Source organism: Jaculus jaculus, chromosome X (genome assembly GCF_020740685.1).
Source record: "Jaculus jaculus isolate mJacJac1 chromosome X, mJacJac1.mat.Y.cur, whole genome shotgun sequence".
In the NCBI taxonomy this organism is placed as follows: domain Eukaryota; kingdom Metazoa; phylum Chordata; class Mammalia; order Rodentia; family Dipodidae; genus Jaculus; species Jaculus jaculus.
Genome location: NC_059125.1, coordinates 116,562,748 through 116,588,580, shown reverse-complemented (window position 1 = coordinate 116,588,580; position 25,833 = coordinate 116,562,748). Strand labels below are relative to the sequence as shown.

Genomic DNA, 25,833 nt, shown 5'->3' with positions numbered 1-25,833 from the left:
GTGCTAAGATTGCAGGTAATTATAGACCAGGTTCAGAAAATATAATCCCATGTAATAATTCTAGTCTGTTACCTTCAGATAGAGCTGTATAGTAATGAGGGTTGATGTAGAGATCTAGGAAGTCCTTGGTGAGGCAAGGTAGGTTTTCTCAAAGAACCATTATCTCTGCTGAGGGCTACTTGAAAAAGAAAATGTGTGCACTGAGGTTTGGCTATAGCCTTGCCATATTTTGTTTAACTGCTAACATTGACTTAAAGTTTCTGTCATAGCCCTAGCTGCAGTGGAGATTCTTGAAAGGACAGGCTTGTCAGTAGTCCATTAATTACTGGTTACCATTTCTGATAAATTATAAATACTTAAATATTTCCTATGTGTGTGCCTTTCTTCACTGTATCTTTGAGTGGATTTTTCTGTGATCAAACATTTCAGTGCTAGAGCTAACTTAACTGACCTGTGGTTCAGGAAGGCTATTCTTCCAGTTCTTAATTTCATATTAAAGTGACCAGAAACCCTGCAGTTCTAAATGTGTTCTTTATGAATACTTGTTGGTTCACTAGTGCATTGCAAAAAAAAAAACAAAAAACAAAAACAGAAACAAAAAAACAACAACAACAACAAAAAAAAAACACAAAACCTGTACAGGCCTGCCAAACACTTCACAATGAATACTTTCCATGACTTGAAGTCAGTCTTGTTTCCTTACTCCCTGACTTTACAACTCTAAGTCATTTTGTGGCCTCAAACTGTGTTTTATAATTTTCATTTCCTATATATTTATTTGAAATGAGAGGGAGAGAGAGAGGTGTGCACATGCCGGGGCTCTTGCCACTGCAGATGAACTTTAGATGCATGCACTATTCTTTGAGTCTCTCTTTATGTGGGTACTAGGGAATTGAACCCAGATCGTTAGCTGCCACTGCAGCCTTCTTTCTTTACTCTATAGTCTTTCCTTCCTTCTTTCATCCCCCCTCCCTGCCCTCCCTCCACCCACCCACTCTCCCTCCCTCCTGTCTGTCTCTTTCTTCCCTCCCTCCCTCCCTCCCTCTCTTTCCTTCTTTCCTCTCCTTCCTTCCTTCCTTCCTTCCTTCCTTCCTTCCTTCCTTCCTTCCTTCCTTCCTTCCTTCCCTCCCTCCCTCCCTCCCTCCCTCCCTCCCTCCCTCCTTCTTTCTATCTATCCTTCCTTCCTTCCTTCCCTCTTTCTTTCCTCCCTCCCTCCCTCCCTCCCTCCCTCCCTCCCTCCCTCCCTCCCTCCCTCCCTCCCTCCCTCCTTTCTTTCTTTCTTTCTTCTTGTGTTTCATGGTAGGGTCTCACTCTAGCCCAGGCTGACCTGGAATTCACTGTACACTCTCAGGGAAGACTTGAACTCAATGGCATTCTACCTGCTTCTACCTCTCTAGTGCTGTGTTTTTTTTTAAGTTGGGGGGGGGAGGGAGGGTATCACCTTGGGGTACTTTTAAAAAAATGTTTATTTATTTATTTGAGAGTGACAGACAGAGAGAGAAAGAGGCAGAGAGAGAGAGAGAATGGGCGCGCCAGGGTCTCCAGCCACTGCAAACGAACTCCAGACGTGTGCGCCCCCTTGTGCATCTGGCTAACGTGGCTCCTGGGGAATCGAGCCTTGAACCGGGGTCCTTAGGCTTCACAGGCAAGCGCTTAACTGCTAAGCCATCTCTCCAGCCCCTGTGTTTTTTAAAAGATATTTATTTATTTATGAGAGAGAGAGAGTAAGAGGCAGGTAGAGAGAATGGGTCCACAGGGCCTCTAGCTACTGCAAATGAACTCCATAAGCAGGAGCCACCTTGTACATCTTGCTTATGTGGGTACTGGAGAATCAAACCTGGTTCTTCAGGCTTTGCAGACAAGTGCCTAACAGCTAAGCCATCTCTACAGCCCAAATCCATGTTTTTTTTTTTAAATATTAATTTCAAAGCCAGGCATTGTGGCTCACCTTTTTAATTCCAGCACATGGAAGGCAGAGGTGGGAGGATCTATGAGTTCAAGACTAGCCTCAGACTACAAATGGAATTCCAGGTCAGCCTGGGCTAGAGTGAGACCCTACCTCAAAAAACTAAAAAAGGAAAAAAAACACCTTTTTTTTCAGTATTAAAAAAATTTATATTTATTTGAGAGGGAGAGAGAGAAAGAGAATGGACATACCAGGGCCTTTAGCCACTGTAAACAAACTCCAGATGCATGTGCTACCTAGTGCATCTGGTTTTATATGGGTACTGAGGAATCCTACCTGTGTCCTTAAGCTTTGCAGGCAAGTGCCTTAACTACTGAGACATCTCTCCAGCTTTTTTTTTCTCTAAAAAATTATTTGCAAGGAAGAGAGAGAGATTGAGAATATGAATGCCTGCATCAGGGCGTTTAACAAATGAATGCACATTTCATTTGTACATGTTCACTTTGTGCATTTGCCTTTGTATGGGTACTGGGGAATTCAATTTTTTTTTTTTCGAGGTAGGGTCTCACTCTAGCCCAGGCTGACCTGGAATTCATTATTTAGTCTCAGGGTGGCCTTGAACTCACAGCAGTCCTCCTACCTCTGCCTCCTGAGTGCTGGGATTAAATGTGTGTGCCACCACACCCGGCTGGGAATTCAATTTTTTTTGTTATTTTTTTTTCTTTTTTAATTAATTAATTAATTTAATAGAGAGAAAGAAAGAAAGAATGGGTGCGCCAGGGCCTCCAGCCACTGCAAATGAACTCCAGACACCTGTGCCCTCTTGTGCATCTGGCTAATGTGGGTCCTGGGGAATCAAACTTGGATCCTTTGGCTTTGCAGTCAAATACCCGAACTGCTAAGCCATCCCTCCAGCCCTCCCCCCATTTTTTTAGGTGGGGTCTCACTCTAGCTCAGGCTGACCTGGCTTCACTATGTAGTCTCAGGGTGGCCTTGAACTTACAGTGATCCTCCAACCTCTGCCTCCCCAGTGCTGGGATTAAAGGTGAGAGCCACTACACTTGGCCTTGATTTCTTTTTTTTCAAGGTAGGGTCACACTATAGCCCAGGATGACCTGGAATTCATTATGAAGTCCCAGGCTGGCCTCTAATTCACAGTGATCCTCTTAACTTTGCCTCCTGAGTGCTGGGACAAAAGACATGCACCACCACACCCAACCCCCTGTGTTTTATAATTCTAAATGTCTCTCTCCACATGTCTGATTTATACCTTAAACTCGTATTTGTAAGCAACTGAATAGCAAATAAACCTATATTAGGATTGTTTTTGAGGTAGAGTCTTGCTGTAGCCCAGGCTGACCTACCTACTTCTGCTACCATAGTGTTGGGATGAAAGGCGTGCACTACCATGCCCCTCATATATTAGTAATTTTAAAAGGGGAGAAGAGCTAACCTGACAAACCTGTGGGAAAGACAGCAGTAAACAGAGAAGAATAGATTGGCCCTGAATCAAGGCTAGCAATTTGCTGAAGCTGCTGCTTTCAAACAGGAGCCTAGAGAAATGTCTCTCTATGGTCTGTTCACCATTTCAGAAACTTGGAAATGCAATGGGCAATTCATTAGAAAGAAATATCTGACATAAAAAAAAAAACAAAACCCTGTAACTAGATGCAGTGTGCCTCTATGTCCTTTTTATGTTGTTTTATTTTGTTTTTGAAGATCTCACTTTGTTGCTTAGGCTGGCTTGGAACTCATGTGTATAGTCCAGGGTGGCCTTAAAATCGTGGCAGTCACACAGCCTGAGGCTCCCGAGTGCTCTCGTTGTAGGATATGCCCTGTTGTTTTCTTAAATAAATTCTGTTTTTTAAATATTTTATTTTTATCTATTTATAAGGGGGAGGAAGAGATTGAGAAAGACAGAGAGAGAATGGGTGTGCCAGGGCTTCCAACTGCAAATGAACTCCAGATGCATGTGCCACCTTGTGCATCTGGCTTACATGGGTCCTGGGGAACTGAACTGAGGTCCTTTGGCTTTACAGGCAAACGCCTTATCTGCTAAGCTGTCTCTTCACCACAACTCTCAGTTTTTTCTTTAGTTTAAAAAATATTTTTATATGTTGGGGAGAGAGAAAGAGAATGAATGGGTGTGTGAGGGCCTCTAGCCACTGCAAATGAACCCCAGACACAAGTGCCACCTTGCGCATCTGGTTTATGTGTGTACTGGGGAATTGAACCTGGGTCCTTAGGCTTCATAGGTAAGAACCTTAACTGCTAAGCCATATCTCAAGCCCCTCCTTTTTCTTTAAATTGGTGTTTCAAGATAGGGACTCACTCTAGCTCAGGCTGACCTGGAGTTCACTCTCTAGGCTCAGGGTGGCCTCAAACTCACAGTGGTCCTCCTACCTCTGCTTCCCAAGTGCTGGGACTAAAGGTGTGCGCCACCACGCTGGCTTAACCCCTCTTTTTTTTTTTTTTTTTTTTGTTTTTTTTTTTTTTTTGTTTGTTGGTTTTTTTTTTTTTTTTTTGTTTTTGGTTTTTGGTTTTTGGAGGTAGGGTCTCAGTCTAGCCCCAGGCTGACCTGGAATTCACTATGTAGTCTCAGGGTGGCCTTGAACTCATGGCGATCCTCCTACCTCTGCCTACCAGAGTGCTGGGATTAAAGGCGCCTGTTTATGTTAAAAATATTTTTAATTTGATTTATTTGAGAGAGAGAAAGAATGGGTATGCTGTGTCCTCCAGCCACTGCAGATGAACTCCAGACTTACGCACCACCATGTGCATCTGGTTTATATGGGTAATATGGACTTGAACCTGGGTCCTCTGGCTTTGTCGGTAAGTGCCTTAACCTCTAAGCCATCTCTCCAGCTCTTGTTTATTTTTTAAAATATTTATTTATTTTTAATTTTATTTTAAAGAGAGAGAGAAAGAGGTAGATAGATAGAGAGAGAGAATGCGTGTATTGGGGCCTCTGCAAACAAACTCCAGACACATGCACCACTTGTGCATGTGGCTTTAGGTTTGTTTTTTAGTTTTACGAGTTAGGGTTTCACTCTGGCCCAGGCTGACCTGGGATTAACTATGTAGTGTCAGGCTGGCCTCAAACTCAAGGCAGTCCTCTTACCTCTACCTCCCAAGTGCTGGGATTAAAGGCATACGCCACCACGTCCAGTGCATCTGGCTTTACTTGGGTCCTGGGGAATGGAATCTAGCTCCTTTGGCTTTGCAGGAAAGTGCCTTAACCGCTAAGCCATCTCTCCAGCCCCCTCCCTTTTTAGTATCTCATTGTTTTTATTTATTAATTTATTGAGAGAGTGAGTAAGATGGAGGGAGAGAATGGGTGCAGAAGGGCCTTTAGCCACTGCAAACAAACTCTAGCCACATGCACCACCATGTGCATCTGGATTACGTGGGTACTGGGGAGCCAAACCTGGATCCTTAGGTTTTGCAGGGAAGCACTTTAACTGCTAAGCCATCTTTCCAGACTCCCCCTTTTGATGCAGGGTCTCACTGTAGTCCAGGTTGACCTGGAACTCACTCTGTAGTCCCAGCCTGGCCTCAGTCTCACAGTAATTCTCCTATCTCTGTTACCTGAATGCTGGAAATGAAGGTGTGTGCCACCACAGCCAGCCATTCTCCCACTATATAGCAGTGTTAATGACAATATGCTAACTAAAACAGCTGCAGCCAGCCTTTAAGCATAAGCTGGCAGCCATATGGAGTAGATTATTTTTGGGGGGTTGTGGTAGGGTCTGGTTGGAGCCTAGGATAACCTGGAATTCACTGAGTGGTCTCAGGCTGGCCTTGAACTCACAGCAGTCCTCCTAACTCTGCTTCCTGAATGCTGAGATTAAAGACATGCACCACCAAGCCCGGTTCTCTAAAAGAAAGGCTTGTAAACTTAGCTCTGAAACGTTTACCTGCTATGGAAAACACTGTTAGACAAACCCACACTGCAATTCTCAATAAGAATAGCTTGCCCAAAACTTCTGGCTAGTAAACTTGACTGCCTGATTTGAATTCTAGCTTTTGAATTCCACAGATGGCTGCTCTTAATTACCCCATTATGTTTTTTTTCTTAGATTACTATCAATGGTTTATGGAGTTCATTACTAGCAGTACCTTCTCCCTCCTCCTCCAGTTTTGTTTCTGAGGGCATGCTTTTCAGGTACACTTTGGATCAAGCAGACTGGTAAAAACTTAGCCACTTTTGCAGTGTCCCATGCTTGGAGAAATGCCCGAGTTCCTAAAGAACCTATAAGTAACGTTTTTGGATAACAGGATTGAGAAGGTAATTGAATTTGAGAACGATGGTTTTGAGGCATGGCCTTTACTTTTTTTTTTTTTTTTTTTTGGTTTTTTGAGGTAGGGTCTCACTCTGGTCCAGGCTGACCTGGAATTAACTCTGTAGTCTCAGGGTGGCCTTGAACTCATGGCAATCCTCCTACCTCTGCCTCCCAAGTGCTGGGATTAAAGGCGTGCGCCACCATGCCCGGCTTGGCCTTTACTTTTGAGAATAAACTCTTGGGCTGGAGAGATGGCTTAGCATTTAAGGCACTTGCCTGCGAAGCATAAGGACCCAGGTTCAATTCTCCAGGTCCCATGTAAGCCAAATGCACATGGTGTCACATGTATCTGGAGTTCATTTGCAGTGGATAGATGCCCTGGTGTGCCCAATTCTCTCTCTCTCCCCTTCTGTCTGTCTCTAGTAAATAAATAAGAAAAAAGAAGATAATAAATTTAAAAGAAGAGAATAAACTCTCAGCTATGTAATCACATATTCTATGATATATTCACCTGTAGAATTTAAATAGGCTTTAAATAGGCCTTTAAAATAGTTTGGCCATTCTAGCTGGGAGCGGTGGTGCATGCCTCGTACTCAGGAGGCAGAGGTAGGAGGATTGCTATGAGTTCAAGGCCACCCTGAAACTACATAATGAATTCCAGGTCAGCCTGGGCTAGAGCAAGGCCCTACCTCAAAAAATGAAAAAAGAAAAATAAAACAAAATAGTTTTGCCATTCTAAAATATGTGTAGCAGCAAGTGTTGAAATTTCTTGCTGGAGACTTTCTACTCAAATGAAATATTTCCATTGTAATCTTACCTTGTGGGAAAAGCTTTATTTCTAGCTTGAAAATGCTGTCATGGTTTATTGAAAACTGGCATGAGGGGCATGTCAGAACACTGATAGGTTCATGATTTAGAATCACAAAAGGACTAGCCTTTCTGTAATTAGAGTAAGCTATATTTCAAGTCTATGTTGCAGGCTATATTCTGGTTGATATAATCAGTATATATTCAGAACTACTCAGAATGATAGGAGATAGAGGAAAAGTAATATACCTCGTCTCCTCTACCATAACATCCATGATAGATGACATTCATATAAATGACACACTGCTAGGGACCACAACATTGATAATACCATGTGATTAAGGGATCATTGGAATTGAAATGATTGACACAAACATTAGCAAAATGGGTTCCTTATCCATATATTTCGTTTATTCCCAGATTTTGGCACTTTATTTCTGACAAATTACCTGCTATATACATGACTTTCCAAGGCTGTTTGTTGTGAAGTGACAGTTCAGAGCTGCTGTTTTGGAGCGTTTGACAGTAGGAGAGACAGGATTTATTGGCATAAAATAACTTTGATTTGCATTTCCCTAAGGGGTAATGATGTTAAACTTTTGGTTTGGGCTGGAGAGATGGCTTAGCGGTTAAGCGCTTGCCTGTGAAGCCTAAGGACCCCGGTTCGAGGCTCGGTTCCCCAGGTCCCACGTTAGCCAGATGCACAAGGGGGCGCACGCGTCTGGAGTTCGTTTGCAGAGGCTGGAAGCCCTGGCGCGCCCATTCTCTCTCTCTTCCTCTATCTGTCTTTCTCTCTGTGTCTGTCGCTCTCAAGTAAATAAATAAATAAATTAAAAAAAAAAAACTTTTGGTTTGTCGAGGTAGGGTCTCACTGTAGCCCAGGCTGACCTAGAATTCACTATGTAGTGTCAGAGTGGCCTTGAACTCATGGTAATCCTCCTACCTCTGCCTCCCAATGCTGGGATTAAAGGTGTGTGCCACCATGTCCAGATTTTTCCCCCTGTTTTTATTGGCCACTTGTGTTTCTTCATTTTAGAAATCTGTTTAGTTCATTTACCCATGTAATAAAAAATGTTGGGAAAGTTAAGAAAATCCAAATAATTCAAGGTAGTATAAAATATATGGAAATGTGTGGAGAGAGATGCAGTATGTCTGCTCTGTGGAGAAAATGGCTGCTGAAAAAAAATATATACATATATATAGCGTACTAAGCCAGGTTCTCTTCTTTGAGACAGAGTTTACTAGCCCAGGTTGGTCTTAAACTTGTGATCTTTCTGCCTCAGCCCCCCAAGTGCTAGGATTATAGGCATGTATCACCATGCCTAGCTTCAGTCCACATTCTCAATTGCAAGCAAGAGAAATAAAAAAATAAAATAAAAAAATAAAATCAGATGGATTTTTTAAAGTTTTACTTATTTATTTGCTTGTAAGCAGAGAGAGAGAGAGAGAGAGAGAGAGAGAGAGACAGACAGAATGGGCAAACCATTACTCTAGCCACTGCAAACAAACTCCAGATTCATGCTCCACTTTGTGCATCTGGATTTGTGTGGGTACTGGGGAATTGAACTTTAGTTAGGTTTTGCAGGCAAAACCATTGAGCCATCTTTTCAGCCCCCAAATCAGATGAATTTTAAACATACAAGGAGCCAGGCGTGGTGGCGCACACCTTTAATCCCAGCACTTGGGAGGCAGAGGCCACCCTGAGACTACAGAGTTAATTCCAGGTCAGCCTGGACCAGAGTGAGACCCTACCTCGAAAAACCAAAAAAAAAAAAAACAAACAAAAACAAAAAAACAAAACAAACAAACAAACAAAAAACCCAAAACATACAAGGAATTTATTGAAAACACAATGGGGGCGGGTTTTATACCTTTCTGCTTTCTCATTGGCAGGAACTGTCTGTATTTTTGTTTTGGTTTGGTTTGGTTTTTTGAGGTACAGTCTTGCTCTAGTCCAGGGTGACATGGAATTTACTATGTGGAGTCGCAGGCTAGCCCCCATCTCAGCGATCCTCCTACCATGGCCTCCCTAGTGCTGGGATCAAAGGCATGTGCCACCACACCCAGCCTTTTCCTTCTCTTAATTGAATGAAGTCTCTTTAAACCTTAAAAAAAAAAAAGGAAACATAATGGGGCCATATGTGGTGTGAGGCATGCCTGTAATCCCAGGTAGTATGATCATGAGTTCCAGGCCAACCTGAGATACATAGTGAGTTCAAGGCCATTCTGAGATACATACGAAGACACTGTCCAAGCAAAACAAAACCCAAGAAAACCATCAGAAGCATACCAAAAAATAACGCACCTCCTCAGCAACAAGACCAAATCAAACCATAGTGGGTCATATTGCATATCCTTTGAACCCCAAACTCATTCCTAGATAAAAACCCAATATTCTGTGCAGGAGAGATGGGTCAGCAGTTAAAGATGCTTGTTTGCAAAGCTTTCTGACCCAGGTTTGATTCCACAATTCTCAACATAAAGCCAGATATACAAATTGGCACATACATTTGGAGTTTGTTTGCAGTGACAAGAAGCCCAAGTGCTCCCCCTTCTTTCACTCTCAAAGAAATAAACATTTTTGTTTATTTGTTTTTGAAGGTAGGGTCTCACTCTAGCCCAGGCTGACCTGTAACTCACTCTATAGTCCCAGGGTGGCCTCAAACTCATGGTGATCCTTCTACCTCTGTCTCCTGAGTGCTAGGATTAAAGACATGCCACCACAGTTGACAAAATATTTTTTTTAATTTTATTTATTTATTTGAGAGCGACAGCCAAAGAGGCGGGGGGGGGGGGGGGGCAGAGAGAGAGAGAGAGGGAGAGAAGGAGAGAGAGAGGGAAAGAATGGATGTGCCAGGGCTTCCAGCCACTGCAAACGAAGTCCAGATGCGTGCGCCCTCTTGTGCATCTGGCTAATGTGAGTCCTGGGGAATCGAACCTTGAACCGGGGTCCTTAGGCTTCACAGGCAAGCACTTAACAGCTAAGCCATCTCTCTAGCCCGGCAAAATATTTTTTAAAATGCCCAGTATTCACAAGCTTACCAGTACATGAAAAAATGTTTATATTTATAACAACATTTATAATAGATCACAAGTGGGAACTATCCAGATATTTATCAGTACTATCATAGATAAGTAGTGTAGTATTCACTCAATAATGAAAAGCTGTACAATAGTAGAATTAATAAACTGCAGTTACACAGCTCATGGGTGATTCTCACAGGCCATATTATTGAGTGAAGGATGCCACACATAAGAGTAAATATTTCAATTTATATCAAGTTGACAAACAGATAAAATTGATCTATATTGTTAGAAATCAGGATGTGGGCTGGATATATGGCTCAGTGGTTAAAGGTACTTGCTTGCAAAGCCTGCCACCCCAGGTTCAGTCCTCTAGTACCCAAGTAAAGCCAGCTGCATAAAGTGGCACATACAGTTGGTGTTTGCAGTGGCAAGAGGCCCAGCTATTGCCATTCTCTCTTTCTCTGCTTGCGAATAAATGAATAAATTATTAAATAGGGATGGAGAGATTGCTTAGTGGTTAAGGCACTTGCCTGCAAAGCCTAAGGACCCAGGTTCAATTCCCTAGTCCCCACATAAGCCAGGTGCACAAGGTGGTGTGTATGTCTTGAGTTTGTTTGCCATGGCTATAGGCCCTAGGGTGGCCATTCTCTCTCTCTCTTCCCCTCTCCTCTTTCTTTCTCTTAAATAAATGAATAAATAAAATATAAAAAATATTAAGGAGGTTCTCGAGAGATGGAAAACAAGAAGCATTTTACTTAATCTTTTAAAAAAATATTTTTATTGCCGGGCGTGGTGGCACACACCTTTAATCCCAGCACTTGGGAGGCAGAGGTAGGAGGATCACTGTGAGTTCGAGGCCACCCTGAGAGTACAGAGTGAATTCCAGGTCAGCCTGGGCTAGAGGGTTGAGACCCTACCTCAAAAAATTATTTATTTATTTGCAAGGGGGGTGGGAAAGAGAGCGAGAGCAAGCACATGCACATGAGCAAGACAGTGCCAGGGCCTCTTGCCACTGCAAATAAACTCAAGACACATGCGCCACTTTGTGCATTTGGCTTTATGTGGACCCTAAGGAATTGAATCCAGGCCATAGTCTTGGCAAGCAAGTGCCTTAACTGCTAAATCATCTCTTTGGCCCTTTTATTTTAATTTTAAAGTACATAAAACAAAAAATTTATATAATGATGGTATCATGTATTTTCAAAAAGTGTACACATTTTTCAATTTTTACAAATTAGGTAGCCAGGCATGGTGGCATACAGATTTAATCTCAGCAGTTGGGATACTGAGGTAGGAGGATTGCTGAGTTTAAGGCCACCCTGAGACTACATAGTGAATTCCACATCAGCCTGGTGTAGAGCAAGACCCTACCTTGAAAAACAGAACAAAATAAAAAGAATTGGGCTAAATAAGCTGGGAATGTAGTCTAGTACTCAGGAGATGAAGTTAAGCAGACTAGAAATTCAAGACTATCTCAATACACAGCAAATTCAGGGCCAGGCTGGGATACATGAGACCCTGCCTCGAAAAAAAAAAAAAAAAGCCAGGAGTGGTGGCCCACAACTTTAATTCCAGCACTTGGGAGGCAGAGGTAGGAGGATCGCTGTGACTTCAGAGCCACCCTGAGACTATAGAGTGAATTCCAGGTCACACTGGGCTAGAGAAAGACCCTACCTCAACCCCCACCCCCCCAAAAAATATTAAGCTGTATATTGATTTCAGTACCCATTGATCAACATTTCCCCATTCCTCCTTCCCCCTCCAATCTGTCCAGCTTCTGGTAATTATGAGTCTAATTTTAACGTCTAAGGACAACAGGACAACAACGAAAGAAAACTATAGACCAATATAAGCATAGAGGAAAAAATTCTCAATAAATATTAGCAAATTTCCTGGGCATGAAGCCACATAAGGTAGCACACGCTTTTAATCCCAGCACTTGTGAGGCAGAGGTAGGAGGATTGCTGTGAGTTAAAGCCCACCTTGAGACTATAGACAGAGTGAAACAGAGTGAATTCCAGGTCAGCCTGGACTAGAGCAAGACCCTACCTCACAAAAAAAAAAAAAAAAAAAATCCCTGGTATGGTGGCACACATCTTTAATCCCAGCACTTGGGAGGCTGAGGTAGAAGGATCACTATGAGTTCTAGGCCAGCCTGGGGCTATACAGTTCCTGGTTAGCCTGAGCTACAGTGAGACCTTGCCTTGATAAACAACCACCTCCACCACAGAATACTAGCAAATTGAGCCCAGCAGTATATCAAAATATCATTTATCATGACGAAGTAGGATTTATCTCAGGGATACAACAATGGCTCAGAAATGAGGGATTTTAGTGGGGTGTATTGGCACACACCTTTAATCCCAGCACTCAGGAGGCAGAGGAAGGAGGATTGCCATGAGTTCAGGTCCACCCTGAGGCTATATAGTGAATTCCAGGTCAGCCTGAGCTAGAGTGAGACCCTACCTTGAAAAACACACACACACACACACACACACACACACACACACGCGCGCAGCAAACCCTGCCTAGGTCTCAAAAGCTCTTAGTTATTGCCAGAAACTGTAAGTTACAGCATGGTGTTTAGGCTTGCAAAGGCAGCCAGGTCTTTGAGGCATGATGGTAGGTAAGCTTTTGTGTATAGCTGGAAAGCTGTTGCTGAGGCATGCCTGCTTCATATTTCTCTTAGGATTTTTTTTTTCTACAGTCTGTAGCTTGTTCTGACCTGTAGATGACACTGGATTGCTCAGATATCATTGAATGGTGTGCAGCCATCTTGACCAGAAACAGCTTATGTCTTAGGTAATGTGTGAGATAGTGAAGATAATTCTGAAATGGTTGCTCATTTATGATACAGATGTATTTAATGGTATATTTTCTCCATCTGCACTGGAATATTGCAGCCTTGGGCTTTTGAGTTTAGTAGGCAGTGTTTAGGTAACGCTTAAATGTAGATTAGCTTCAAGTTAGATGAAAAGTAAAAAAGTCTTTCAGTCTGAAAGTTTCCTCCACTAAAGGGCTTGAGTGTTTAGAAGACAATTTGGGGGGGGGTCCATGTGAAATATTTATCAGCTTTATTATTATTTGGTTCACATTTTAAGTATTTTATTTTTTATTTTTATTTTTTTTTAGTTTTTGGTTTTTTGAGGTAGGGTCTCACTGTAGCCCAGGCTGACCTGGAATTCACTTTGTAGTCTCAGGGTAGCCTTGAACTCACGGCGATCCTCTTACCTCTGCCTCCTGAGTTTTGGAATTAAAGGTGTGCGCCACCATACCAGCCTTCGAGTATTTTACTTTCTTTTAAGTAGTGAACTTTGCATTTTTAAAGATCAATCTAGCCAGGCATGGTGATATACATCTTTTATCCCAGCACTGAGGTATAAGATCACCATGAGTTCAAGGCCAACCTGGAACTATGGCGTGAGTTCCAGGTTAGTCTGAGCTAGAGTGGGACCTTGCCTAGAAAAATCCAATAAATAAATTAATAAATATAAACCTATTTCTTATGGATCTAATAGCCCTTTATGATGCTACTTCTTTGGACACGTGATATACATGCTTAGAAGAACTAACTCACATCTGATCATAGCAGAATAAAATCACTTGGCTCTAAGACCCCCACATACCCTAGATCATGTAGCTTGCAACAGAGTTTTAAACCATGGACTTATCTGATTTGTCATTATTTTTAAAGAGAAAATTTCTTTTTTAAATATTTTATTTCTAAAAAAATATTTATTTATTTGACAGAGAAAGGGGGAGAAAGAGAGAGAATGGGCATGCCAGAGCCTCCAGCCACCGCAAATGAACTTCAGATGCGTGCACCCCCTTGTGCATCTGGCAAATGTACTTTTTGGGGAATTGAACCTGGGTTCTTTGGCTTTGCAAGCAAACACCTTAACCACTAAGCAATCCCTCCAGCCAACAAATAGATGGAAATGGGAGTTTAAAATTCCTTTCAATGACTAGACAGATGTCTTAGTAGTTACAGTGTTTGCCTGAAAAGCCAAAGGACACAGGTTTGATTCCCCAGGACCCATGTAAGCCAGATGCACACGGTAGCACATCTGTCTGGAGTTCGTTTGCAGTGGCTGGATGCCCTGGGGCACTCATCTTCTCTCTTTTCTCTTTCTCCCTATCTCCCTCTTCCCCCCCTCAAGTAAAATAATAAAAAGAAAAATATTTAAAATTCCTTTCAAGCTTCTTGCTGACCTCAGTTACTTTAAAAAAGGGGGGGGTTGAGATGGTTTATTGGTTAAGGCATTTGCCTGAAAAGCCAAAGGACCCAGGTTCAATTCCCCAGTACCCACGTAAGCCAGCTGCACAAGGTGACGCACGTGTCTGGAGTTCCCTTGCAGTGGCTGAAGGCCCTGGCATGCCTATTCTCTCTCTCTCATAAATGAATAAAAGTATTTTAAAAACCAACTAAAGAGGAGGCCAGGGAGATGGTTCCGTGGGTAAGAAGCTGTGTATGGTGGCAAACTCTTGTAGTCCCTGCTGTTAAGTAGCAGAGACATGAGGCTCTCTGGGATTTGCTGGTCAGCCAGTCTTGACCAAAAAATCACCAGGTAGGCTGGGCATGATGACACATACCTTTAATCCCAGTACTTGAGAGGCAGAGGTAGGAGGATTGCTATATTTTCTAGGTCAGCCTGGGGTATAGTGAGACCCTGCCTTGATAAAAATAAAACAAAAATAATAATCATGTATCCATACATCATACACCCCACATACACTAAACATTTCTCTCTGTCTCTCTCACATATACACACACAACAAAAAGACCCCCCCCAAAAAAAATAGGAAGTCATCAGAAATAACTCATGATAGAGTACTTGCTAGCATATGTGAGGCCCTGGGTTTGATCCCTAGCACCACAAAAACAAAACAAAGCAGAACATGTCAAAACTACAGTTGCCTAAAACTAAATTAGCATGGCACATATGAATGTAGAAATGATTATTAGGAGGCAAAAGGCAAATGTCACTAATCTGTGCCATCACCAAGCATCTCAGGGAAGAGAAAACACTACCCTTATTGATAGGATCCCACCTAAAGTTACAAAGAAAAACAGTCATCAGGATAGCTTATACTAATAATTTTTTAAATTTTTATTTTATTTCTTTTGGGGGGGGTAATAGAATGGGTACGCCAGGGCCTTCAGCCACTGCAAACAAACTCCAGACACATGAACAACCTTGTGCATCTGGCTTATGTGGGTCCTGGGAAATTGAACCTGGGTCCTTTGGCTTCACAGGCCTTAACTGCTAAACCATCCCTTCAGCTCAGGATAGCTTATACTTAAAAATACTTGTATTGCTGGGCATCAGTTGTTCACATCTTGAATCTTAGCACTTGGAAGACAGAGGTAGGAGGATCGCCGTGAGTTGGAGGCCACCCTGAGACTATGTACTGAATTCCAGGTCAGCCTGCGCTAGAGTGAAACCCTACTTCGAAAAACCAAAAAAAAAAAAAAAAAAAAAAAAAAAAGTATCATTTTAGATCATTTTAGAGAGCTGTTTGAAATTTGCTGGTGGGTAGAATTTATTTCTACCTTATATACTTTGTAGTATAATTATATGTGTGTGTGTGTGTGTGTGTGTGTGTGTGTGTGTGTATGTATGTATATAGGTTTTTCGAGGGAGGGTCCCACTTTAGCTCAGGCTGACCTGGAATTCACTATGTAGTCTCAAGGTGGCCTTGAACTCACAGTGATCCTCCTACCTCTGCCTCCCAAGTAAGTGCTGGGATTAAAGGCATGTGCCACCGTGCCTGGCTAATTTTATATTCTTTTTAATCCAGGATCTTTCCAGTCTTATGCATTGGAAGTTACTTTAACAAACTCAGAAAATGCCACCTGCCTTTATGCAAAATGGCATATGAATTTCACAATATCGTATGAAACTACAAACAAAACTCAGGTAAGTGAATATTTTTTAGTTTTATAGTATGGATTTTAATTCTGACTTTTTATCATTTAGCTACATAAATACAAATAAAATTTACATTCATTTTGTTATTTGCAGTCTAGCTTAAAAAATCAACTTATGGGTCTGAAGAGATGGCTCAGCAGTTAAGTTGCTTGCCTGCACAGCCCAAAAACCTGGGTTCAACTCCCCAGCACCTATGTAAAGCCAAGTGCACAGAGTGGCAAATGCATTTGGAGTTCATTTGCAGCAGTTGGAGGCCCTGATGTACCCATTCTGTCTGTCTCTCTTCTATCTGTCTCTGTTGTTAAAGAAATAGATATTTTTTGGAAATCAACTTAGGGCCAGGCATGGTGGTGTATGTCTTTAATCCCAGCACTTGGGAGGCAGAGGTAGGAGGATTGCTGTGAGTTCAAGGCCAGCCTGGAACAGAGTGAATTCCAGTTCAGTCTGGGCTACAGTGAGACTTTGCTTTCAAACTCACCCCCCAAAAAAACAATCAACTTAGGAGCTGAGAATTTTGTGGTAGAGCACTTGCCCAGCATGTGTGAGGCCCTGGATTCCATCTCCATCTCCAGCACCACACAAACACACAGACAGCTAGAGAGCAGCAGTTCAGGAAGCCAGGCATAGTGGTTCACACCTTCATCCCAGCATTCAGGAGGCTGAGTTAGGAGGACTATCATGAGTTTAAGGCCAACCTGGGATATAGAGTGAATTCCAGGTCAGCCCAGGCTAGCTTCAGACCCTGTCTCAAAAAAAAAAAAAAAAAGTAGTTTAGGGCATCTCTTTCCCCCTCTTTCTCTCTCTTTCTTTCAGCATAATGAAAATTTCCAGACAACTGGTATGTAGCTGAGGTGGTTCATAGTGTGTCAGGCAGAGGACCGCCTGGCTATTGGGAATGTGTGATTTAGACTGAAGTGGAATGCCATACTTCCCAGGGATGGAGCTCACTGCTACCTGTTCGTTTCTCACCCCAAACTTCTTTTCTTTTAGAAAACTGTACCCATTCCAGACACTGACAATGCAACATATGATGGAAGCAGTTGTGGGGATGACAAGAATGGTGCCAAAATAGTGTCACACTTTGGACCCGCTTTAACCTGGACTGTGAATTTTACCAAGAAGGCACCTAATTATTTAATTGACAGCATCCTATTTTCCTATGATCTTAGCAATAGCACACTATTTCCTGATGCCAAAGAAAAAGGTAACCTTAAAGACGAGCTTTGTATTATGAACATGTTCTCTTGCTTTTCATTAGTTCTAAAAATACAGGCAATGAAGAAAACCATTATTAGGCATTTATCCTCCTAACTGGAATGGAAAATCAAATCTTCGTGGTATCCTACTGCAGCCTTGACCCCATGCATAGAAGTGTTGGACACAGTAGTGATATTACTGTCATCACCTGAGTATTTTACTCTGTACTGTTCATTACTCTGAGGTTGGGGCCCGCACCATCCCACATAGTCCTTAATTTGCAGCAGCCCTGGGAAGTAGGTATTATCCCAGCTTTGCAGATAAAAGGGGGAGATTATGTGATTTTCCCAAAGGTCACCAATTTACTAAGTGGGTGAGAAGTTGATGTTTGCACAAAAGTTTACTGTAGAATTCATACACTTAACTGCTATTATTTATTCAATAGTGAATGTTCGTTGGACATGGCTGCACACACCTTTAATCTCAGCACTCGGTAGGCCAAGGTAGGATTCCTTTGAGTTAGAGGCCACCCTGAAATGACATAGTGAATGTTCAGTGATTGAGAAAATCATTTACTAAAACTTTTTTCTTTCTTTTTTTTTTCTGAGGTAAAGTCTTACTCTAGCCCAGGCTCAGGCTGACCTGGAATTAGCCTCAGGCTGGCCTTGAACTCACAGTGATCCTCCTACCTCAGTCTCCCAAGTGATGCTTGGATTAAAGGCATATGCCACCACACCTGGCAGAGGGGGGATGAGAATGGGTGCACCAAGGCCTCCAACCACTGCAAACAAACTGCATATGCATGCATCCCTGTGTATTTGGCTTTATGTGGGTATTGGAGAATCAAATTCAGGTAATTAGGCTTTCTGGGCAAGCCCCTTAAATCACTGAGCCATGTCTCCACCTTACTAATAACACACACACACACACACACACACACACACACATATTTTAATTAATTAATTTATTTGAGAGAGACAAGGAGGCAGACAGAGAGGGAGAGAGAGGAGTGAGTATGAGTATACCAGGGCCTCTTACCACTGCAAATAAACTCCAGATCTATACACTACTTTGCATCTGGCTTTACGTGGGTATGGGGGAATGGAATCCAGGCTATCCAGCTTTGCAAGCAGTCACCTTTAGCTTCTGATCCATCTCTCCAGCCCACTAATACCTTTTAAAATATCTTATTTTTATTTATTTATTTGACAGAAAGAAAGAGGGAGGGAGAGAGAGAGAGAGAGAGAATGGGCATGCCAGGACCTCCAGCCACTGCTAATGAACTCCAGACGCATGTGGCCCCTGGTGCATCTGGATGACGTGGGTCCTGAGGAATCGAACCTGGGTCCTTTGGCTTTTCTGGCAAATGTCTTGATGGCTAAGCCGTCCCTCCAGCCCCCAATAATAACTTTTAAATGTGTACAAGTTCAGTAACTTTTTTTGTTTGTTTTTTGAGGTAGGGTCTCTCTCTGGCCCAGGCTGACTTGGAATTCACTATGTTGTCTCGGTGTGGCCTCGAATTCATGGTGATCCTCCTACTTCTGCCTCCCGAGTGCTGGGATTAAAGGCATGCACCATCATGCCTGGCTCAGTAATTTGATATTAGAAAGAATGTTCATCTTCACATCTTCATGCCATGTAGAAGGAATTTTGCCTGGAAAGTAAGTAACAGAGTTAAAAATTACTAAAGGTGAGCTGGAGAGATGGCTTAACAGTTAAAGGCGCTTGTTTGCCAAAGCTCCTGGCCCAGGTTCAATTCCATAGTACCCAAGTAAAGTCAGATGCACAAAAGTGGCACATGTGTCTAGAGTTATTGGCAGTGGCAAGAGGTCCTGGCATACCTGTTCTTTTTCCCTATCTCACTCTGCTTGCAAATAAATGAATAAAAAAGATGACTAAAGCTGGGCATAGTGGTGTATACCTTTAATCCCAACAGAGGTAAAAGAACTGTGAGTTCAAGGCCAGCCTGAGGTTATATAGTGAATTCCAGGTTTGCCTGGGTTAGAGAGAGACCCTACCTTGGAAAACCATCAATCTTGGGAGCTAGCCCAGATGGAGGTGTGAACATCAAATACTAGTTTTATATTTTTCCTAATCTCTTAGCTTGAGAAAATAAATGAAGCCAGAGGTTATTGGACATCATAGATATTGATCATTATGTCCTGCATACAGCATTATCTTTGAGAAGGAGGGTAAGACTTGCCCCTTACTTTCAAGGAGCTTAGAAATTATTCAGGGAGACAAAGCTATATTGTGTTCCAGAGTAATATGGAAAAATTGGGGAATGTTGATCTCAGTCTGATTTTTTTAATTAATTAATTTATTTTTATTAACAACTTCCATGATTGTAAACAATATCCCATGGTAATGCCCTCCCTCCCCCCACTTTCCCCTTTGAATTTCCATTCTCCATCATTTCCTCTCCCCCTCTCAATCAGTCTCTTTTATTTTGATGTCATGATCTTTTCCTTTCTGTTATGATGGTCTTGTGTAGGTAGTGTCAGGCACTGAGAGGTCATGGATATCCAGGCCATTTTGTGTCTGGAGGAGCATGTTGTAAGGAGTTCTACCCTTCCTTTGGCTCTTACATTCCTCCCACCACCTCTTCCACGATGGACTCTGAACCTTGGAAGGTGTGATAGAGATATTGCAGTGCTGAGCACTCCTGTCACTTCTTTCCAGCACCATGATGCCCTCTGAGTCATCCCAAGGTCACTGCCATCTGAAAAGAGAAGGTTTTCTCCAAAAGTGAGAGTAGCATTAATATATGGGTATGAACATTAAGAGAAGTGCTTACTGGGCAGTTTGATAAACATAGTATATATATTTAGCCATTAGTCTGATTGATTTTGAGGTAAAGTCTTATTTTACCCCAGGCTAACCTGGAATTTACTAAGTACTCTTAGGCTGGCCTTGAACTCATAGAAATCCTCCTACCTGTACCTCCCAAGTGCTTGGATTTACGGAGTATGCCACCATGCCCAGCTCAGTCTGATACTTCTAAAAATATCTTTTATTTATTTGCAAGGAGAGAGACAGAAACAGAGACTGATAGGAGACAGAGAAAGTATGGGTGTGCCAGGGCCTCTTGCCACTGCAAACAAACTCCAGACACAAGTGCCACGTTGTGCACTTGGTTTTACGTGAGTCCTGGGGAATTGCACCCAGGCCGTCAGGCTTTGTAAGCAAGTCCCCTTAACTGCTGAACCATCTCTCCAGCTCCCAAGTCTGATATTATTTGAGGGGTGTAAAAGATTCATAAATCTTTTCTGACAGTGTGAGGAAAACTCTAGACCTGCTTTCTCAGAAAACAAAAAGTACTAGGTTGGCATGTAGTACATATTTTCTGATCCCACCTGTGGACCCCCAGAGTCTCAGAGTTGTGTTCTCCCAGTGGTCCTCATTAGGAACTGAAAGGAGGAGGAGTGAAAAGGTCTGGCTGGCAAGTGGGACCCGAGTTGAACCTGGCCTAATAGAATTGGAGTCAGCTGAGGATCTAGCAGTACGCTTCCACCAGGGGGAGCACAGGGTGAGCAGCAGTCATTGGAGAGCTGCTGGATTCAAATTAGACTGTAGAGCGGAAGGCAAAGAAAGTTGGCTCTGTGCAGTGGAACTAAATTATAGGGGGGGTTCGAAGTCAAGAAAAGGCATTTAGCTTGATGGGGAAGGCACTGGGAAACTGTCTTAGGTTTTTGAAGCCAGAGAATGCTACAAGGAAATCAGAGAGAGTATATACAGAATAATAATAATTTGGAAATGAGGCAACTACAAGCAGAGATGCCAGTTGTAGAGACTGGTACATTAACCAAGGGATGAGGTAATAAGTGCCCAGACCACATGGGCCACAGTTAAAGCAGGAATGCTTTAATCTGATATATTTTAAATATTTTATAAGAGAATGAAGGGCCAAAGTGATCACTCAGTGGTTAAAGGTTCTTGATTGCAAATGCAAAGCCTGCTCTCCCAGGCTCAGCCATGCAAAGGCAGATGCACAGAGTGGCACATGCACCAGGAGTTCATTTGTAGTGACAGGAGGCCCTGGTGAGCCCATACTTCCTCTCTTCCCCCTTCTCTGCTTGCTAATAAATAAAAATATTTAAAAAATAAAGGAATGATTACTTTTTCTATATAATATTTGTTGAAGCTGTTAGAAATTTAAAATGACTTATTTACATGCACATTTTAGCTAATAATTATTTTTATTTTTCATATTTTTATATTTTTATTTAGTTATGAGAGAGAGAGAGAGAGAGAGAGAGAGAGAGAGAGAGAGAAAGAGAGAGAGACTGGCTGACCTGGAATTCACTGTCTAGTTTCAGGTTAGCCTTGAACTCATGGCAATTCTCCTACCTCTGTCTCCCAAGTGCTGGAATTAAAGGTGTGTGCCACCATGCCTGGTCTTTCTCTCTCTCTCTCTCTCTCTCTCTCTTTTTTTTTTTCTTTTGGTTTATGAGGTAGGGTCTCACTCTAGCTCAGGCTGACCTGGAATTCACTCTAGTCTTGAGGGTGGCCTCAAACTCACTGTGATCCTTCTACCTCTGCCTCCTGAGTGCTGGGGTTAAAGGTATGCACCAACAAGCCTGGCCCTTCTTTTTTATTTATTTATTTACTTGAGAGAGAAGGGCGGGGGAGGGAGGCAGGCAGACAGATAGAGATAGAAAGAATGAGAGAATGGGCATGCCAGGGCCTCCATCCACTGCGAATGAACCCCAGATACATGTGCCACCTTGTGCATCTGGCTTACGTGGGTCATGGGGAATCAAACCCAGGTCCTTTGACTTTGCAGGCAAGTGCCTTAACTGCTACTCCATTTCTCCAGCCCTGTTTTATCGAGGTGGGGTTTCACTCTAGCCCAGGCTAACCTGGAATTTACTCTGTATTCTCAAGGTGGCCTTGAACTCACAGTGATCCTCCTACCTCTGCCTCCCAATCCAATGCTGGGATTAAAGGCGTGTGCCACCACACCTGGCCCTCTTTTTTTTTTTTTTTTTTTTGAGGTAGGGTCTTGCTGTAGCCCAGGCTCACTTGGAATTCACTCTGTAGTCTCAGGTTGGCCTCAAACTCACAGTTATCCTCCTAGGTTGGTCTCACAAGTGCTGGTATTAAAGGTGTGCACCACCATTCCCAGCTGTTTTCTTTCTTTTTATTTTATTTTGTTTTTTTGAGGTTGGGTCTCACTTTAGCCCAGGCTGACCTGGAATTCACTATGTTGTCTCAGGGTAGCCTTGAACTCATGGCAATCCTCCTACCTTTGCTTCATGAGTGCTGGGATTAGAGATGTGTGCCACCACGCCTGGCTTCTTTTTCTTTTTCTCCTTTTGGCTTTTCAAGGTAGGGTTTTGTTCTAGCCCAGGCTAATTTGGAATTTACTATGGAGTCTCAGGGTGGCCTCGAACTCATGCCGATTCTCTTATATCTGCCTCCCGGGTGCTGGGACTAAAGGTGTGTGCCACCACACCCAGCTCTACTTTTTCTTTTTTAAAATTAATTAATTAATTAATTGTTGTTTTTTTGAGGTAGGATCTTAACACTAGCCCAGGTTGTGCTGGAACTTATCCTGTAGTCTCAGTTTGGCCTCAAACTCATAGTCACAGTGATCCTCCTACCTCTGTCTCCCAAGTGCTGGGGTTAAAGGCGTGTAACACCATATCTGGCTCACTTCACCTCAATGTATGCAACCCCCTTACTTGTCACCATAATGAGACCATTGACCTTCTGACTTGCTTCTTCCTTAAAACATTTCTCCTCGGCATATTGTATTGCCTACATATTTCTAGCAAAATTGCTTCAAAGTAACACCACTCACAACTCCTTTCCTTCTTAACTTTCTTTACTTCCTCTTCCCCGCCTGCTGTGTTGCAGTCACAGTGAGTTTGTCATCCCTGCAACATGCCACATACGTTGTCACATGGGTTGGGGTGGGGCAGGGTGAGAAGATAAGAAACACTTTACAATTATATTCATATTTTTTCCTGCCTTCTCGGAAACAACCATTTTTAATCTTGTCTTATAGGAATTATTACTGTTGATGAGGCAGTGGCACTTGAAGTTCCACTGAATAACACGTTTAGGTGCAAGAGTTTAACAACTGACAGAAGGGATTCTGTTGTCCAGACATATTGGGATGTTTCTGTACAAGCTTTTGTCCAAAATGGCACAGTGAGCAAAAAAGGTAAGTTCTTAAAGTATGTATTTGTATATATGGGTCCTAATTTAAGGGCGGAGTCTATCAAGTGACTTTCATTGAGGTGATTATCTGAACGTATTAAGGCTTATTTGTAGCTTCTACTAGCTATCTTTTTTATTTATTTATTTGAGAGAGACAGACACAGAGAGAAAGACAGATAGAAGGAGAGAGAGAGAATGGGCGCGCCAGGGCTTCCAGCCTCTGCAAACGAACTCCAGACGCGTGCGCCCCCTTGTGCATCTGGCTAACGTGGGACCTGGGGAACCGAGCCTGGAACCGGGGTCCTTAGGCTTCACAGGCAAGCGCTTAACCGCTAAGCCATCTCTCCAGCCCTAGCTATTTTTTTGAGGTAGGATCTTGACTAGCCTGGACTGACCTGGAATTCACTATGTAGTCTCAAGGTGGCCTTGAACTCACAGTGATCCACTTACCTCTGCCTCTTGAGTGCTGGGATTAAAGGTGTGTGCCACCATGCCCAGCTTCTAGCTATTTTAAAAAAAAATATTTTATTTTTCTGTATTTATTTGACAGGGAGAGAGAATGAATGAGAATGGATGCACCAGGGCCTCCAGCCACTGCAAATGAACTGCAGACACATGCATCAACTTGTGCATCTGGTTAACATGGGTCCTGGGGAATTGAACCTGGGTCCTTTGGCTTTGTAGGCAAATGCTTTAACCTCTTAGCCATCTCTCCAGCCCTTCTAGCTATGTTTTTTTTTAAAGTGATAGCAATTTTTGGGCCAGAGAGGTAGCTTAGCAGTTAAGGCACTTGCCTGTGAATCCTAAAGATACAGGTTCCATTCTCCAGCTCCCATGTAAGCCAGATGCACATGGTGGAGCATGTGTCCAGAGTTTGTTTGCAGTGGCTAGAGGCCCTGGAGCACCCATTCTTTCTCTATTTCTCTCTCTCGAATACATAAATAAAATAAAATATTTAAAGTAGTAGCAGTTGGTACTGCTAATTACAAGGAGAACCTGTAGTATTGATGATATACACATGGAATGGTCTTTTAGAAGACTTCCTATGTTATTTTCAGGTGATAGAAACCTAACTGCCAAACAGATCCTCAAAGAGTAGTTCTTTACACTTAGTAATTGCAGTACCAAAGTTTAGAAGTCAGATTTCTGTTATTGGGCATGGTGGTGGATGCCTTTAATCTCAGCACTTGGGAGACAGAGGTAGGAGGATCACTATGAATTTGGGACCATCCTGGGACTAAAGAGTGAGTTTCAGGTCAGCCTGGGCTAGAGTGAGATCCTGCCTTGAAAATACAAACAACAGCAACAACAACAAAGAAATTAGGCCAGGTGTGGTGGTGCATGCCTTTAATCCTAGCACTTGGGAGGCAGAGGTAGGAGGATTGCCTTGAGTTCGAGGCCACCCTGAGACTACATAGTTAATTCCAGGTCAGCCTGGGCCAGAGTGAGACCCTACCTCAAAAAACAAAAAACAAAAAAACAAAAAAAAAAAAAAAAGAAATTAGATTTCTGTGTTCTAATTTTGACTTTTATGAGTTGAGTTATTCTTATAACGTTTGTGTATGCCTTTATGGGAATGTAGTAACTTCTCACTCATCAGTTTCAGAAAGCTACTAACACTTTCTAAGATGTTGAAATACCTCTGATTTTCTGTAGGGGGATGGAAATAAAAGGTTCCTCTGTTTTTAAATCCTTTAGTGATTTCAAACTTATTTTTAAGCAAGCAGTATAATTCCTTATAGTGGTTGCATGTGGGAAGCAAGAAAGCATGCTAGCTGGGGAGGGTGTTTTCAGACTTATCTCTGAATTTTACATCAGAGGCAGTGAAATTCTTTGAAATGAGGGCATTTGAAGGCCTGGAAAAGAACAAGTGGCCACATGTGAGTAGCTCAAAACTTTGGATGTTGTTGAGTTTGCTTGCTGTATTATAACTTGCCAACAATATCTGTACAAGAAGCAGTAGTTTAAGAACCTCTTGCTCACCAGGTGTGTTGGCTCACTCCTGTAACCCTAGCACTTTAGAGGTTGAGCTGTGTGGATTGCTGTGAGTTCCAGGTTAGCCTGAGCTAGAATAAGACCTTGCCTTAACCCCCCCAAAAAACAAATAAACAACCAACCAACCAAACATACACAAAAACCTCTTACCTGATTTAAAATATGCAAAACATGGTAGTATGATCTTTTCTTCTAATTCACTCTCTCAGACTTTTATACATGAGAAATATTTGCTTTTCCATTGCATAATGGTTTAGGATGACCACTGCTCTGATTTATTTTGTCCTTTGCCTTAGAATATTTGTGCAAGAATGATCGGCCTGCCACCACGGTAGCACCCATCATTCACACCACCGAGCCATCTCCTACTACAACACCCACCCCAAAAGGAAAACCAGAGGTTGGAAACTACACGGTTAGTCATGGTAATGACACCTGTCTGCTGGCTACCATGGGGCTGCAGCTGAACATCACTCAGGAGAAGGTAGGGTTGTCTGTTTTTACAAGTATATCCTTT

General features: G+C 42.5%; 1 protein-coding gene and 1 non-coding gene across 4 annotated transcripts in view; both read left to right on the top strand.

Moving 5' to 3' along the window:
- Lamp2 (lysosomal associated membrane protein 2) overlaps window positions 1–25,833 on the top strand; it is a 67,672-nt gene that overhangs the window by 12,824 nt on the left and 29,015 nt on the right. For all 3 annotated transcript variants that reach the window (XM_045140309.1, XM_045140311.1, XM_045140310.1), the window contains exons 2-5: window positions 15,826–15,944; window positions 16,947–17,160; window positions 23,167–23,325; window positions 25,613–25,800. In XM_045140309.1, coding sequence (XP_044996244.1) covers window positions 15,826–15,944; window positions 16,947–17,160; window positions 23,167–23,325; window positions 25,613–25,800 — 680 coding nt within the window. The remainder of the gene's footprint in view (window positions 1–15,825; window positions 15,945–16,946; window positions 17,161–23,166; window positions 23,326–25,612; window positions 25,801–25,833) is intronic.
- On the top strand, window positions 3,405–3,541 carry LOC123456961. The gene has a single exon (XR_006634818.1). It is a non-coding gene; the product is annotated as a small nucleolar RNA SNORA2/SNORA34 family (small nucleolar RNA).